This window comes from Sander vitreus, chromosome 17 (assembly GCF_031162955.1).
Source record: "Sander vitreus isolate 19-12246 chromosome 17, sanVit1, whole genome shotgun sequence".
In the NCBI taxonomy this organism is placed as follows: domain Eukaryota; kingdom Metazoa; phylum Chordata; class Actinopteri; order Perciformes; family Percidae; genus Sander; species Sander vitreus.
Window position 1 is genome coordinate 12,649,525 of NC_135871.1, and position 15,052 is coordinate 12,664,576.

The window sequence follows — 15,052 nt, forward strand, 5'->3', positions numbered from 1 at the left end:
ACAGGGCAGAATATATGAGTATAAGCAGACAGTTTATTTCCCAGCAGCACCTTTAGGTCTTTGATGCGTCCTTCAGTAGCAGTGGTTGTGACAGAGGACACCAGCTTCTCCTTAATCTCCTCCTCCAGCTGTTGGATCTCCCTCCACGTGTTCAACACCTGAAGCCTCTTGGATTGGAGATTGTTGGTGCAGCTGTCCTGCAGCCCTGACAGATATGTATCTGTCCAAACACAGAAGAGCTAGCATGAATGCACTGTGTGCTACATGTGTACTAGTACATACACACCCCTGCAGGGATTATAAAGTCACAGCTGACTCACTGAAACTACAAAACTCTCTTTATGCCTGTTGTTGGCAAGACAAAGTCATTATTTGTTCAGTCAGTCCACATCAAAGACACGTTGAACACAGGACATTGAAAAGTTCGCATGTGCTGCTGCCTGCAGGCTAATATACGGCAAGTGCTTAGAAGTGGTTTACTAATGATTAGATCTACCAATGCAGTCTTGAGACTTACTCTTCATATTACTGTCCTCTGGGCCTATGATAGCTGGAACATTCTGCGATTCATTTTGGACTCTGAGGTTAAAAAAAGAACAAACGTGCTTAAAATAATGACACAGTATGTAATTATATATACTTTTTTTAGTAGACAGATCCTTGCAGTACCGTTTATTCTCCTCTAGAGCTCTTCTGGCCACCTGCTCCAGCCTGCAAACCTCTTTTTCAGCGTCTTCCAACTCCATTTGCCTTACTTTGCCATTGCCAAGATCTTTGAGTGAAGTATCCAGCGACTGTAACAGAACAACAAAAACATATTAACACTTGTATTGTTTGCGACAAGCGCAAAAGATGCTTGAGAGACATGCTTGTTCTGTGACTATTGCAAAATGATTTGAGGCTCCAAGACATTACAAAATCTGTAATGTACAACTCTCCAACCCCATTAACATATTCTGCTATGTCAAAAAAAATCTTTTCACTGAATAAAAAGACCCCATTGCCAGCAACCCTGTTCGGGTTCCTAATTGACAAATTACCATGAAAACGAATGACAGAGTTAACTTTGACCCTTTGAACTATAGGTGCAGTTTTGTTACATTACAAGGACGCTCAATGGTAACCATTGCCGCGCTGCCTGGGAGGAGACGTTGGGGGCAAAAAACACCAAAGACCTACAAGGACTTTGTATTCAACTTAGTGCTAATGTTACTCCTTCTAGAAGATGGACACATTCTCACACAGTATGAAAAGCAATTTCTAGACGTTGAAAGTGCCTGAGCTTGATAATCCATCACAGTAAACATGAAGCCATTACTGTATGTTATGCTTGCTGTCAATCAGACACCCACAGAAGGGACTCAATTTTTTGACAGGAAATAAGGCCAGAAAGTCTCAACCATGTCTCAGGTCTTCTTCTTATATGTCTTACGTATTTATTTGAATACATTATGAGTATTGTGCTTTACCGTGTCATGTAGTGATGACTGGGAAGTCATCAAGTGGTTGACATACAAATCATAATCTGTCTGGAAGAAGAAAGAAAACATTATTTCACTCTATGTATTTTGTGGATTGTTTTTATTATGTGTCTTTGTAGATGAAATCAAAACTTTACTGGAATTGTGGAATTAATAATATATTTCAATGTACTGCTCATAGGTTTGTTACATTGTTTTAATCAGCACAAGCTTTACAGCTTTGCATTACAGGTGATGGTGGAAACATTTACCATGGACACAACTGCCGGCTACAGATCATGAAATAGCCAGCTACTGGTGTGTTAACAAATAATACACATCAGCAGGTTACTGTAACAGTTTAGCTGTTTACTTTGTGTCCTCATAAAGGATAATCAAAAGTAGTCTTCCTGTAGTTTTACGCTGTAGAATAAGATTATAATATATAGCCTATATATATATATATGTTCTTTTGATTTCGGCTGCTGGACCACCTCACTGTCTACTCATTAGCCTACAACAAATGAATGTCAAGCAATGATCAGTTTATTTTGTTTCACAAACACTAATGTGCAATGCAAAATTATAAACATGCAAAGCAGTTTTACTGACAGTGTGAGAAAAGCCATTGTGTGCAAAAAAGAAACTTGCAAAACATTTCTTATGAATGAGCAGTAATGCAACCGTTGCCCGGTGATGACCTGCTCCCAGACTCATCGTGACCAGGTTTCAGTGGTTGCTCTACTTCCGCTTGCTACACCAGGGACTCACTCTCTCTTGGCTCTAATACATCTGACGACACATGCTAAAAATGTGCTAGTGGGTACAGAGGAAATGGAAAAACCTTAATTTCCCTCAGGATGCGTCCATATACTGGCGAGCTTTCACATACATCATCAAAGACGTCACTGAACACCGCAAGGCGGTCTCGGCTGGGCCAGCTGTGCACTGACAACCTACTCAGCTCCTGGGTATGACAGGAACACACACATGCACGCATGCACACACACACACATACACACACACACACACACACACACACACACACACACACACACACACACACACACACACGTGTGAGAGGCTGTGCTTGTCTTTATTCATGCACTTTCTGCAAGAGTTTGAGCAGGCATTTCAGAATTGCCATCTCATGTGAAATTGACACATTAGAAATATGTGAACTAAACTAGTTGTGTGATGTCATGGTTTGTGTGACCATTCTCACTTTTTGTAGTTTCCTCTCATGCATTTCAGTAACATGTATTCCAGCCCAGAGGTCCTGCTTGGCTATGACTTTCCTGCCAAATCGTTGTTTCGTCTTTAGCTGGCCGTCATTATTCAGGCCTTCCTGGGCAAAATGCTGTTTCCCCTCAGGATCAGATAAAAAGTTAGACTTTTTCTGGGAGAAGGCTCTAGGCTGGACTGGCAGAGGGTTTGAGGAACAGTAAACTAACTTAGGCAGACTCACATCTTCTCTTTTGTCTGCATGTGATGTGCAATGAGTAGCCTGATCTTGTCTCGACCTTAAGACTTCAGACTCTACTAAAGCAGTGCCAGTGGAGAACTCAGGGGGACACTCTTTCATTTCTTTCTTCTTTACATAGAGCGAAGCCTTTGTCCGTGTCAGCTGGGGTGTCAGAGGGTTTGGGGTTTCTTCTAGGCTCTGAGACATCCTCCAGAAAGACTGCTTTGTGTCCCTGTGAGGCTGACTCTGGTTCAGGCAGCGTGGTCCCAGATGACCTGAGGAGTAGGTCAGGATATCAGCCTTCTGACCAGCTTCAGCAGCCAGCAGCAGTCTTTGGATGTCGCTCCTAAAGCACCCGGGCTTTGGCTTACAGCTGCTGGACATGGCTAAAGGCACAGAACAACATTATTGTTAGGTCTGTTGAAAGACACACAATGTGACAGTACATTTCCTATATAATGCAACAGAACTGCATATGTTCACATTAAATAAATGTAAACCAAAATGAGTTTGAATTTCTATAAAATGCATTTACTTATATAACGTTAGTTAGTTTTATCCGAAGGGGCTTCACAATTACAGTAAATGGCATGAAATAGGTGAAAAACAACTAACTCAATGTTGTGTCTGTAAATGAATTGTCTGTCCTAAAAACACAAATCTGTGAAAACAAACTGAATTAAAGTAACATTAAACTTTTATTTAACACTAGCTACGATGACTTTTGTAAATCCATAATCAAATTGGTTTTCCACAATCCAGAGGCACCTAGCAAAGAGTCATTAGTGCTTTTACATTACTTTAAAATATTGCTAATAAGCAGTTGAAGCTTGTGAACAAAGCAGACATACAGAAACGCTCAATAATATCCTCACCTGCTAATTTCGTACAGTCACGACAAAAAAAACATGCAAAAAACAGACTTTCTTCATGGCCAACAGTCTGTTCTTTACTCGGTTGCCAAGGAGACCGAAGCGCGTAATGCCAGCGTTGCATTCAATGTCTCGATAATAATCGTACCCATGAGCTTTAAGGTTCTAGGTCTCATTTACGCGTTAGGTTATTATGGATCCCACGTAACTTCTAGGCAAATCCAGCCCTACGAAGCAGCTCGATTGGTTGGGGTTAGGCATTGACCTCGAGTGGTTAGGATATTTAAAAAAAAAAGATTTCAGTTCTTGTAATTGATTACAAAGATGAAAGAATTCAACCAATCAGATAAGGTGAAGTTAGTTTTCAAGTAAGCCTAGGCTATCACCAACTGCTAGTTTTTTTTTCTTGAAAACTGTCAATAAACATAAAACAAAGAAAATAAACATGAAAAAGAAATAAGTTTGTATTACACATCAGGGCAGAGATATGTGTGAAGTTCAGGCAGCTGACCACATTGCAAAGCAGGGGCAGATTGGAATATTTGACCATGAGGAAAGGCAAGCAAGAGTTTAACTGAATTCCAAATCCCAACTCATGGGAGCCCATCCTTTCCATAACCATATTCTGCTTTATTTTGCTGCCCTGTCCATTACCTTGAAGTTAAGGATTATGCATCACATGAGAAAGGTGTGTGTGTGTGCATGCATGGGTACTCGGGGAAGGCTCTATTGAAACCGAAGGAATTAAAAGGATGTGTACTGACCAAAAATAAAACCGGAATTTTCATGTTTGACAATGAACACAAACACACTAGATTTTTGTCATTGGACTAATGCTGGCACGAGTTGTCAAATTGATCGGTCATGAGCCCGAAACAATACTAAATGACTTGTGGTTTATAACACTGCAAATAACAGAACTAGAAATTCTCCAACAAATTCCCCATATTTCCTCAGGTTTTCTTATTTGTTTTAAAATGTTTCCTGTGGACTGCCACAAATCCTTGCACACAGTGACACAATTACATATTGTGTATAGTTATTGGGGAAATCCAGTTACAACAAAACTCCTGTAAATGCTTTAATCAAACTATTATCGTAATCGGGTTATTTACAATAATTGGGTTATTGTGTACAAGTAAACACACAGCAGTGAGTGCAGCCTACAGAGCAAAAGAGAGGGAGGAGGAGAGCCGGGGCCTTGGGGCTGGAACGGCCAGAATAGGAAAGCACCCAGATGGCAAAGCTGAGCATAAGGGAAGAGACAGTGTAACATGTTATGCTTCATTGAAACAAATAGGGCTATATAATGGAGTTTGCATTCATTTGCATTCTTGTGTGCTCCATTAACTTTTGATGTAATGATGTTAAACAAAATAATGCAGTAGTAGAGGATAAAGAGGCTCCCGGACGTTTACTTGCCTGAAGTTGAGGATGCATTTGATGATGAAAGAGAATTTACTAAGAATATGAAATACCAAGGTTCATTTCCAAGTGTATATTACACAAATTACTTTGTAGTATAGAGGGTCAGTGGTTATGATGTTATTGCTTACTTAGCCAAAAAAGATTGCATTTTAGTATTTAATGTCCATTGGTAATTTAGGAATTTCCATAAGTAATAGAATGTAAATACAAAAACCTCTGTGGCTCGAATGCCATCAGGTAAAAATTGTTTACTCGCATCAAGTAGGTTTTTTGAAGAGCTGCTATTTGGGAATTTGTATTTAATAGCACCATATAGTATAAAATGGATAATGGGGTTACGAAAAAATCTAAATATTGAGCACTGCAATGGACCAAAGGAACTTGTTGTGATGAGTCATCTGTCACCAACCGCGGTTGGCAGCTGGTGGATCTGTAGTGGTAGGCAGCCATCTTGTGGAAATGAAACCTCCATTGTTGGTCTGAGAGATAACTGAGGAAGATCAACTGACAACAATTGGCACTGACAATGTGTTGCAAATGTATTCATCCATGATATCCTACTGTATATTCAAAGACAATGACATCTACCATATAGGCCTACACTGGTAAACAATTTTAGTTTCATGAACACACCTTCCATGGACCCCTCACACAACAGATCCAAGCATGCCATCAGATGAACATTTGAAACTCAGACATACAGTATGTACAGTGCAGCGGGATTTCTAAGAAAATCTTTTCACTGTATTGATCATAGTTTGGGATGACAGCAGTATTACTGTATTTCCTGCAGTAACGAATAGATAAATATAAAGGGTTAACCTACCAGAAACTCTGATTTAAGGTTAAAATGTATGACTGTATTACACAGGTTAAAAAGTCATGTTATAAATTTCTTAGATGATTTGAAATGATTGTATAGTTTTAAAATGGGGTGATGCTGATTTTCCTCAACTATTCTGCATGCACAACATACAACAGAGACGTTACAGTATGTACAGCAGGCTGCACTCATCTCAGTTCGTCCAACAGGATTTCTTCACCCTTGCCAGTCATTTTTGAAGATCCCAATTCTTATTTATATTTTGACTTTCACAAAAATGTGTAAAGAATTGACCTTCATCTCTGTGATAATTAAACAAATGGACTTGATTAAGTGCAATAACATGTTGCTGACCAATCAGGAGTGATGCATTGTCGCTCCAACACTGTCTCTGCAGCTCTACAGTATCAATAAAATAGTAGGCATTAACAGTCAAATAAATGCAAACAGGAAATAGAAAATGATCTGGCACATTAATGCATTTTTCAGGTATTTAATAAAAGTCATTTGGGCTACTGCTCTTACATTTACAGTTGAGACATTCCGCAATTATTCTGGGTAACAGTAACATGTCTAGACCGTTTTGTTTATTTGAATGTTTACTTTGTACAAAACAAAAAGGCCAACATTATTTTTCTTTGTATAAAAAATATAAGTTAATTTAAATTTAACTCTAATTAAGAAAATAACAATAGTAATAATAGCAATAATAATAAGAATCATCAATAATAATAATAATAATGATAAAGATCATAAGCTAAACATAGTGCAGACAATGGTGTATAACTGGTGCTGAAAAGTAGAAGTGCAGTGTTATGGACTTAACCATGTTCTCAGGTGGGGTTGGAGTGGGTAAAGAGACAGTCAAAAGCTTTCTCTCTCTCGCTCACACAGACACACTCAGACACACACAGACACACACACACACACACAGTCTGAAAGTGCACAACCGCCATTCAGTTTAGCGCCATCAGAGCATACATCTCAGTCTGTATGCAAAATTCTTAGATTGCACTCAGTATACACCCATTACCGTATATGCAAAATTATATAAAAACCTCCGTTCAGGTGCATGCTAATTTTTGCTCCTCTTGGTTGAAGCTTACTGGAAGCAATTCTGAAAAGTAAAGACAGAGCACATCATGGAAACGGATGGCGCACTGACCCACATGCCACCACCAAGGATCTGCAACCAACAAAACATTCATCAAAATGTACATTCACACCATGCGGGGGCCACAGTACCAGTTGCAAAACAAATTATTTGAGCGGTAATTTCAGTCTTGGAGGGACAATGTCCACTGGAATGACAGTTTCAGACAACAAAAATTGTCTTTTGGAAGATCTTGGAAACTCATTTTGAAAGAGTCCAAATGTGCCCCATTGCACGACGTTGGAGAGTAAGCGTAAAGGAGGAGGATTTGTTTCCTTCGACAGGCCGTGGATATGAGGGGAACTTCTGTCACACACCTGCAGAAAGTCAAGCAAGCATTCTTGAATCCCAGAGCTAGACATATGATGCACTTAACAGGTTTGACATTGTGGGAAAATATGAAGCTGACGATTTTTTGAGACTCCTGTTGAGCTGCTGTACCTGCATCAACAGCAAAACGTGTTCAGTGTCATGAACGTTTCACGCTACGGCTTTGAACCTGCAAGGACACCCGTCTACGTCAAAAACAGACTGTATAGTTGACGACTAATCCCGCCCTTTACTATTGATTTAATTTATACCTAAATAATTCAGCACGTCTTAACCAGGTGTTATAAATCAGGGTGCTAGAGTAATAAACTAGTCAACATGTAAAAAGTTTGTTGTGTCACGTCAAACAAAGAAATCTTTAAAATCCGCTGGGACACTTAACCAACTTGAGCAGTATCCTCTTTTCTTTTTTACTTTCCTCTTTACTGTTTTATTAATGGTTCTAGAAATGATTACTGATTAATGAGGAGAAACCAGATTGTTGTGTAAAATAATTCATGATGTGATAGTGGCGTCAACAATGTTATGACAGTGAAAATTCAATAGAACGCAGGCTTACTAAAACTGATGCTATTTGTGCATCGTCTTTATCTTGTGAACTCTGTCCTACACACATTATTATTAGTGCTGGCCTGGGGTCAGATCCTAATAATCCAAAAAAAAAAAGTAGATGTACTATGCAGCAGGTTCCAAAATACCAGGAGGGGCAGTGCTGTAGGGTCCACTTCAGGGAGAAACATTGTGACTCTCTTGTGACTGCGTTCACAAGTGCAGACATTAACTAAAACTCCTCTCGTCACAGTTCATCTACGTTTTGTAGAATATGCTGACGGGGCGATTTCTCCACGTAGAATAGGCTGTATGTCTTTATTCAAGTACTGCAAAGGATTTTTGCTGAAAAAGTAATAAAAAATAACATTCCGACGTCCACCTTCTCAATAAGGTGGCATTAAACCATACATCTGCTCTACACATTCCTTCTGTCTCTGGAAATACCTTGCTGAGTAGTGCGTGTACGATAAACCTACCACAGAAGGCAAACAGTACCATTTAAAAAAAAAGAAGAAGAAAAAAAGCCTGAACCAACAACAAGATTTCACATATGTCTAGTCTGTGAAAGGTTCAGAGTAAGGCCTCTGCAAATACAAGACCGTAAAAGAATCAGCTCATATAAAAAAAGAAAAAATAACATAACAGCCAAAATAAAACAACAAAAACGGCACAAGTCCATTCTACCAAATGAGTTCCCAAGCTGAGTGGATGTAGAGTGACGGGTTGAAGTCCCTCCCCATCAGCTGTCTGTCAGTCTCTGGGTGAAACCGTCAGTGTTTACACCTCTGTCACCCAATGAGGTAACTGTGTGTTTTCAAAGTCAAGTCGCCTTTAGCTGATCCGTCTCCTGCTAACACAGGATGTGGGTTCTTCTTCCCCTTGACAAAGTTCCAGGTCCGTGGCAGGATTCTAGTTGTATTCCTTTGGTGGGCCAGCAACCCCTTTGGTAGTCAGTTGTCCACCTTGACAGGACCTGAATCACAAGGTCGGCTGGGCACTACGTCCTGCACTTCTCCCCGCGATATCTTCTCCCACTGACACAGGTTTTCCCTGCACACACAAAACATCCTCTATCAGATTCAGACTCTGCATGTCATGGGTTTACAATCAGGTCTGTGCCACTAACGCAGACATTTCATTTCTTACTGCACAAAGACATGGCATAGCATCTGAAATCAGAGGATAAAATCACGTCAGCATGAATCAAAAACATTGAAAACTTCAACAACAGGACAAAATTATAATGTATGACAGTTATTTCAAACAAAACACACTGAATGAAATTGTCTAATGTTATTTTACTTTAAATGCTAATTATATTAGGGTAAAAATGGCTTTTGATCAAGTTATTTTCAGATGTATATTTGTTACTGATAAACAGCTGGTATTTGAAATTTGTCTTGTTTGAGAGAAAATGAAATATACTACTGTAGCTACTGATGGGGCAAGCTAGTTAGCACACTATAGCAGCAGTATAACACTTTGCTGCCACAAGGGTGTGCATCTGATGTGAAAAATTGGACATAATATTGTTAGAGACAGAACTATTGAAACAAGATAGATAAAATGATGCCTCTATTTTATAACTGTAGTAATGCTATTAAGACATATCAGAACATAATCAGAATAGCAAATTATGGTACTGAAGATATCCATATTAATATCCATATGTTCACACACTGCAACAACAAAACTAAATCTGCAATAAACCAAACCCAATGGTATTAAACAACTAAATACTGTATAATGAATTTGTACCAGCAATTTATTCAAAAGAGAAATATCAAGAATGATGCTAAAATGACCAATGGTCAAACATGTGTCTCCACAGTAACAGTGTAACTCATTAATCATCTGTATCAGTAGCTGTCCCATCAGGTCGTGTTGTCACCCCCCCCGACCCCACTATAATCTATAAGCCTGACACACGAGTGCAGAAAGTGGTGCCCTTCCCTTCACTTAGCCTAGCTGATGCAGTTTACACGTCTGTGGCAGATCCCACAACAAGCAGCCGGGCTCCGCAGGGTCTAGGCTCGTTGCCCACCCAGGGCTCAGGTACTGACGTACACCCCGGGCTTATATATTACACTGCTCACTTTGTTTGCATTCCCTGCAGATCAAGGTCACAACTTTTTAAAGACCAGCAGGTTACATGCAGACACACTGGTGCACCATAGAAGAGCAACCATTTCCTGTTAGTATACTGCCTTCTATATTGAAATGTGTCTTACTGAATATGCTTTTCATAAAGTTCTAGCACAGGTTTGTTTAATCCAACAGCATTGCAGTAGCACGTGTTTTGTTTTTGTATTTTCAGTTGAAAGTGGAATGCACGTCTATACACACGAGTACTCCTTACACCCTCAAATTTTATTTGTCTTGCCAACTGCTGCTGGTCATCACACACGTTACTTGTTGCACTTCAAGAAGTAGTCAGTGCATTTATTGGCCATAATCAGATGTGAAATCAGCACGACAAAATGCACGACCAACAAAAAGTGTAAATGAAAACACCTACATACAGTTATTTAATCTTTTATTGCTAAACACATATGCTAGATACATTCCCCATCACCTCAAAATCCTGCTTGACTTTGTGTCAAAGCACACAGCCAAGGATGAGACTTTCCCTTCTACTTTAAAACTGCAGCTTCGAAGACTTACTTGCAGGCTCTTAGAAGAGGACTGGATGGAGGGAAAAGCTCCGCTAGTGTCGTGTAACATGGAACTGCAACAGCATTGTAGAATCCCACCTTAAAAAACAAACAAAACAAAAATGCTTAAGGCAATAGAAGCAAGTTTACATTAACATGTTCACAAACGTAAAATAAGTGACTGTCATGACATTAAGGAATACTCAGAAATGCAGCACATGATTTTCATTTTTTCTGTTGTCTGGGATGTTTTGATAATTTACTGTAGTAATTAACTGATCTGATTTCCTGGCAGGCTTTGTTCAAATGTGCTGTATATGGGGCCAAACATAGTGTAACCCTTATTATTTATTAATATGCAAAGTTTATTACACTACATATAACCATAGCATTCTGTAGAGGCTTCTTAAATTGCATGTTATTTCTAAAGGAATGGTAAAACTTTGCTAAAACTTGTTACATTGTTATCAGGATATAAAGTGATCCTGGTTATTGTAAGTAATTATTTAGACTTCAAGTCAACTCCTAGTAATCCTACTTGAGAGACATTTCTAATTTTTTGGAGTGTGTGTGTGTAAGTTAGAGAGTGAGCCCAGTTAGAGACACATGAGTAAAAGTGCTGGTCTTACTTGGCCCTGGGGAACCTCGTCCTTCTTGTCTCTGTCCAACATAGGGATCGGCTGCAACCCAATCTTCTTCATCTCATCTCCCTGTGGAGGAACAAAATAAAGAGAGAAATTTCCTTTTATTTTTGCACACTGTGGCAAACCTTTTGACCACTAGACAACACTATTTTGCACTTTACAAATTGTATGACAGCTAGGTGTAGCAGCATTACCAATTAAAAACAGAGGTCTTACTGTCATACTAGCGGCTCTACATGAAACTAAAAATAAAACTGTTTAAATTCCAGCAGTATCCCACTGTACCTCAGCCCAGAACTCAGCATAGATGTCGTTGGCTGTGAGTCGTGTGATTTGCCATTGCTTGGTAACAGAACACAGGTCACATGCTGTCATCATCAGACCAATCACACGGTCCCTGGAGGGGAGCAAAGCCTCGTTATCGCCATGAGGAGAAACTCAATGTGCCGTGTATGTGCACCAGGTCTGCGTGTGATGCAACGAGACCTGGTGTGAACCTGACCTGACCTGTGCACCGGTGCGTGTCGTGACCTGACCTGTGTGAGTGGTTGTTCAAGTCCAGCACACTCGAGGTCAGCAGCTCCGTCAGCTGCTGGTGGTTGTTGAAGTACAGGGCGAGGTCTGTGGCGATGATGGCCTTCCGGATGATCTCCAACACCTGCTCGTACTCGCTGGAATTCAGGTTGGAGAAAATATTGTGCCCTTCCAGCTATGAGAAACAAAGAGATCAATAAAAAAGCAAAAGCTCCACTTATGAGGCGTTCGGCTCAGCTAGATTACAACAGGTTGTAATCCACGTTCATCTCAGGCCATCGCAGGTTCATGCAGATCCTGGACATTACAGAAGAGGGCACTCAGAAGTTACAGAAGAAGTCATATGATCCTATAAATAGATCTGTAATTGACAGTGTGTGTGTGTGTGTGTGTGTGTGTGTGTGTGTGTAAGCACTAGATTTCTAGAAATTATGTGGTAATTAAAGTATTAGAAGAAAGTAAAAATGTACTTATAAATGTGAAGCAACTGCCAACCAGTCAAGTTGCAGTTTACATCCATGTCTGTCTGGAAGCATGTAATATATGTATTGAAGACATTGAAGGAATTCCATAAAAGTGTATTTTTTTGGCGAAATGGAAGTTATCACTATATTGACATGTATTCCAGAGAATAATTTCCAGTGAGAAACATGCCGTCTTTACTCAGAGACTATTTTTACAGAGGAGTACAGAGGACTGATAGAGAGCTTCCTCACATGCTGCAACAACAATCACCTGAAGCTCAATATCAGCAAAAGTGATGAGTTTGTGGTGGACTACCAGAGGAACAGGAGTCTCCCTGTCCTGGTTGCCATCAAGGGAGAGAAAGTTAAGACAATGGACTCACGCAAGCACCTTGGGGTTGTTCTTCATCTGAGACGAGGGTCTAAGGATAGAGGATGTTGTTGGATGTACAGATTGTGAAGCCTCTTGAGGAAAAGTTTTGATTTGTGATATAGGGATATATAAATAAAATTGATTTGACTTGACTTTGTTAAGCCTTGTTGTTCTTGTTCTGCTGTATGTCATATTAGTGTGTAAGTTCATTGAGAGAAAAAAAGAAAAGAAAAGAAAAGAAATTTCTTTTATGTGTTCACATGCTTGGCCAATAAAGCTGATAAAAGTGATGAGTTCAAGGAGACTTGTGGTCCCCCGTTCCCCCCCCTTGTCCTGACCGTTCCATTTGCGAGACCCAGAGGTGAACGGTCCCCTGCGCCCCTCTCCCCTTTTCCTTTCTCACACGGCTTCTGTGCACAAGTAGGCTACGTCTCGCATGCTGCCCGCGGGAAGGCGGGGTTTGACATCCGCCTTCCCGCGGGCTGCAGCGAGATGCTCCTCTCTCAGCAAGGAGGGCGCCTGCAGCTGCAGGGGGCGCCAATTTACCAATTCCCCACACAGTGAAATGATCGATAATAGAAAACTGCTTCGCGGCGCAGAGGATATATATTTTTTTAAGTTCTTGTGCCACCCCCCATGTGTCATGAAAATATGCCCCCCCGGTTCGCCCGTGCCAAAAACCACTAGTGGCCATGACAGAAGACAACGCTTCAAATATAGATGTTCCTGCAAAGAAGCTACAAATTCTAAACGTGGATGCTTCAGAGACATCTTCGACCCAGCAGCACAGAAAAACAGTTTTATTATCACAGATTAGTGTCACCAATTCAGTATCTGACCAAATGTCTCCCCTTCTGTTCCTGAGTTACAGCGTTGAAAAATGGCCAGAAAAGTGTTTTTTGCAGAACATTATGATGTCACAGTGAAGTTGACCTTTGAACTTTGGGATATAAAATGTCACTACTTGAAATGTTGTCATAATTAGCATATTCATTATTGATTTATGGCCATGAATGTGTTAATTGAGGTCACAGTGAACTTGACCTTTGACCCCCAAATTCTAATGAGTTCATCTTTAAGTCCAAGTGGATGTTTGTGCCAAATTTAAAGAAATTCCCTCAAGGTGTTCCAGACATATCGCATATATGTATAACATACATTGTACATTAAGTTCTGCATAGTGGAGCTCTACCTGTAGGATGGAGACAGTCTGAGAGAAGTGGTGTTGCTCCATGGTGGAGGTGGAGTACAGAGCAGCCAGCGGATGGTCAAACTTCTGCAGGTATGAGTTGCTATACCCCCGATGGTCCAGGTCATGGCACAGGCAGGCGATCAACAGACCTTTCTTCTGTAGACCAGAGTGTAAAGACGGGAAACACAAACCTTAAAATCAGGAGCCCCTGATGCTGCTGATCTTGTTTTTATTTATTTTTTTGTCTTGAAACAGTAAAACCCAGACTCAATAAGAAGCAAACCTCTAGCTCTGTGAACATCCCAGAGGTTTTCTGTAGGATGACGTACATACAGTGGGCCACCGTCACTGCATGCTTCCAGTTGTGGTAGGGCACACGCCGGTAGTTCTTCCGTACAGACATGGTGAACCGACACAGCTTCTCCAGCTCAAAGCTACACACAACAACAACAACAACAACAACACAACAATTAATCAACCTGAGCTTTGATGAAGAGGTGACGCTGACATTGTCATGGCCTAGTTACACCTCACCTGGTCTTTCCACAGGAGTTATGAACCATGTAGATAAAGACAGCAGGCCAGATCTCCTCAAAGGGGCTGATGTCAAAGTGAAACCTAGAGGAGGGAGAAAGAGATGGGAGAAGAGTCTTAAATTAGCATGTACAGAGAGACAGATAAGGGGACTTCTGAAGTCCGGGTGTGTTAAACTGACAGGCTGTCCTCCAGAAGACCCACCACTTTCTGCACTGCCCCCCCACAGAGCATTGTCATTGTCACTTTCACAGACACATGGCTGTAGACCAACCACACTCACAGCAGAGCAGAGATAATAACCACAACCTGAACCTGAAAGGGCACTCACATTTCGATCTCTTTATAAATGGGTGTAGGGAGGTTGAGCTGGGTGAGGGTCTTCCATTCTTCTGATGTGCAGATGCTGTGATAAGACAGCTTTTCCATCGTCACTCTGTAAATGCATTCAGAGTGCCGGATCCTGTGGTACATCTGCAGAGACACACAGAACAGGAATTAGTCTTTAAAATGTCGAGAGAGGAAACTGAACACTCCAGCGCTATAAATACCTGGAAAAATATCTTATATCTTT

At 40.6% G+C, this 15,052-nt stretch overlaps 1 protein-coding gene across 3 annotated transcripts in view; it reads right to left on the reverse strand.

The window, feature by feature from the left end:
• Positions 1 to 6,525: 6,525 nt before the first annotated feature.
• The window catches only part of pde10a (phosphodiesterase 10A), a 38,894-nt gene continuing 30,367 nt past the window's right edge, over positions 6,526 to 15,052 (reverse strand). For 2 of the 3 annotated variants that reach the window (XM_078273450.1, XM_078273452.1), the window contains exons 14-22: positions 14,810 to 14,952; positions 14,479 to 14,562; positions 14,228 to 14,378; positions 13,945 to 14,100; positions 11,918 to 12,090; positions 11,667 to 11,778; positions 11,367 to 11,447; positions 10,748 to 10,836; positions 6,526 to 9,133 (exon numbers count right to left, since the gene is read on the reverse strand). In XM_078273450.1, the coding sequence (XP_078129576.1) occupies positions 9,034 to 9,133; positions 10,748 to 10,836; positions 11,367 to 11,447; positions 11,667 to 11,778; positions 11,918 to 12,090; positions 13,945 to 14,100; positions 14,228 to 14,378; positions 14,479 to 14,562; positions 14,810 to 14,952 (1,089 nt within the window). In that variant the 3' untranslated portion in view covers positions 6,526 to 9,033. Of the gene's footprint in view, positions 9,134 to 10,747; positions 10,837 to 11,366; positions 11,448 to 11,666; positions 11,779 to 11,888; positions 12,091 to 13,944; positions 14,101 to 14,227; positions 14,379 to 14,478; positions 14,563 to 14,809; positions 14,953 to 15,052 lie in introns of those variants that run through there. The other variant, XM_078273453.1, reaches the window with a different exon arrangement.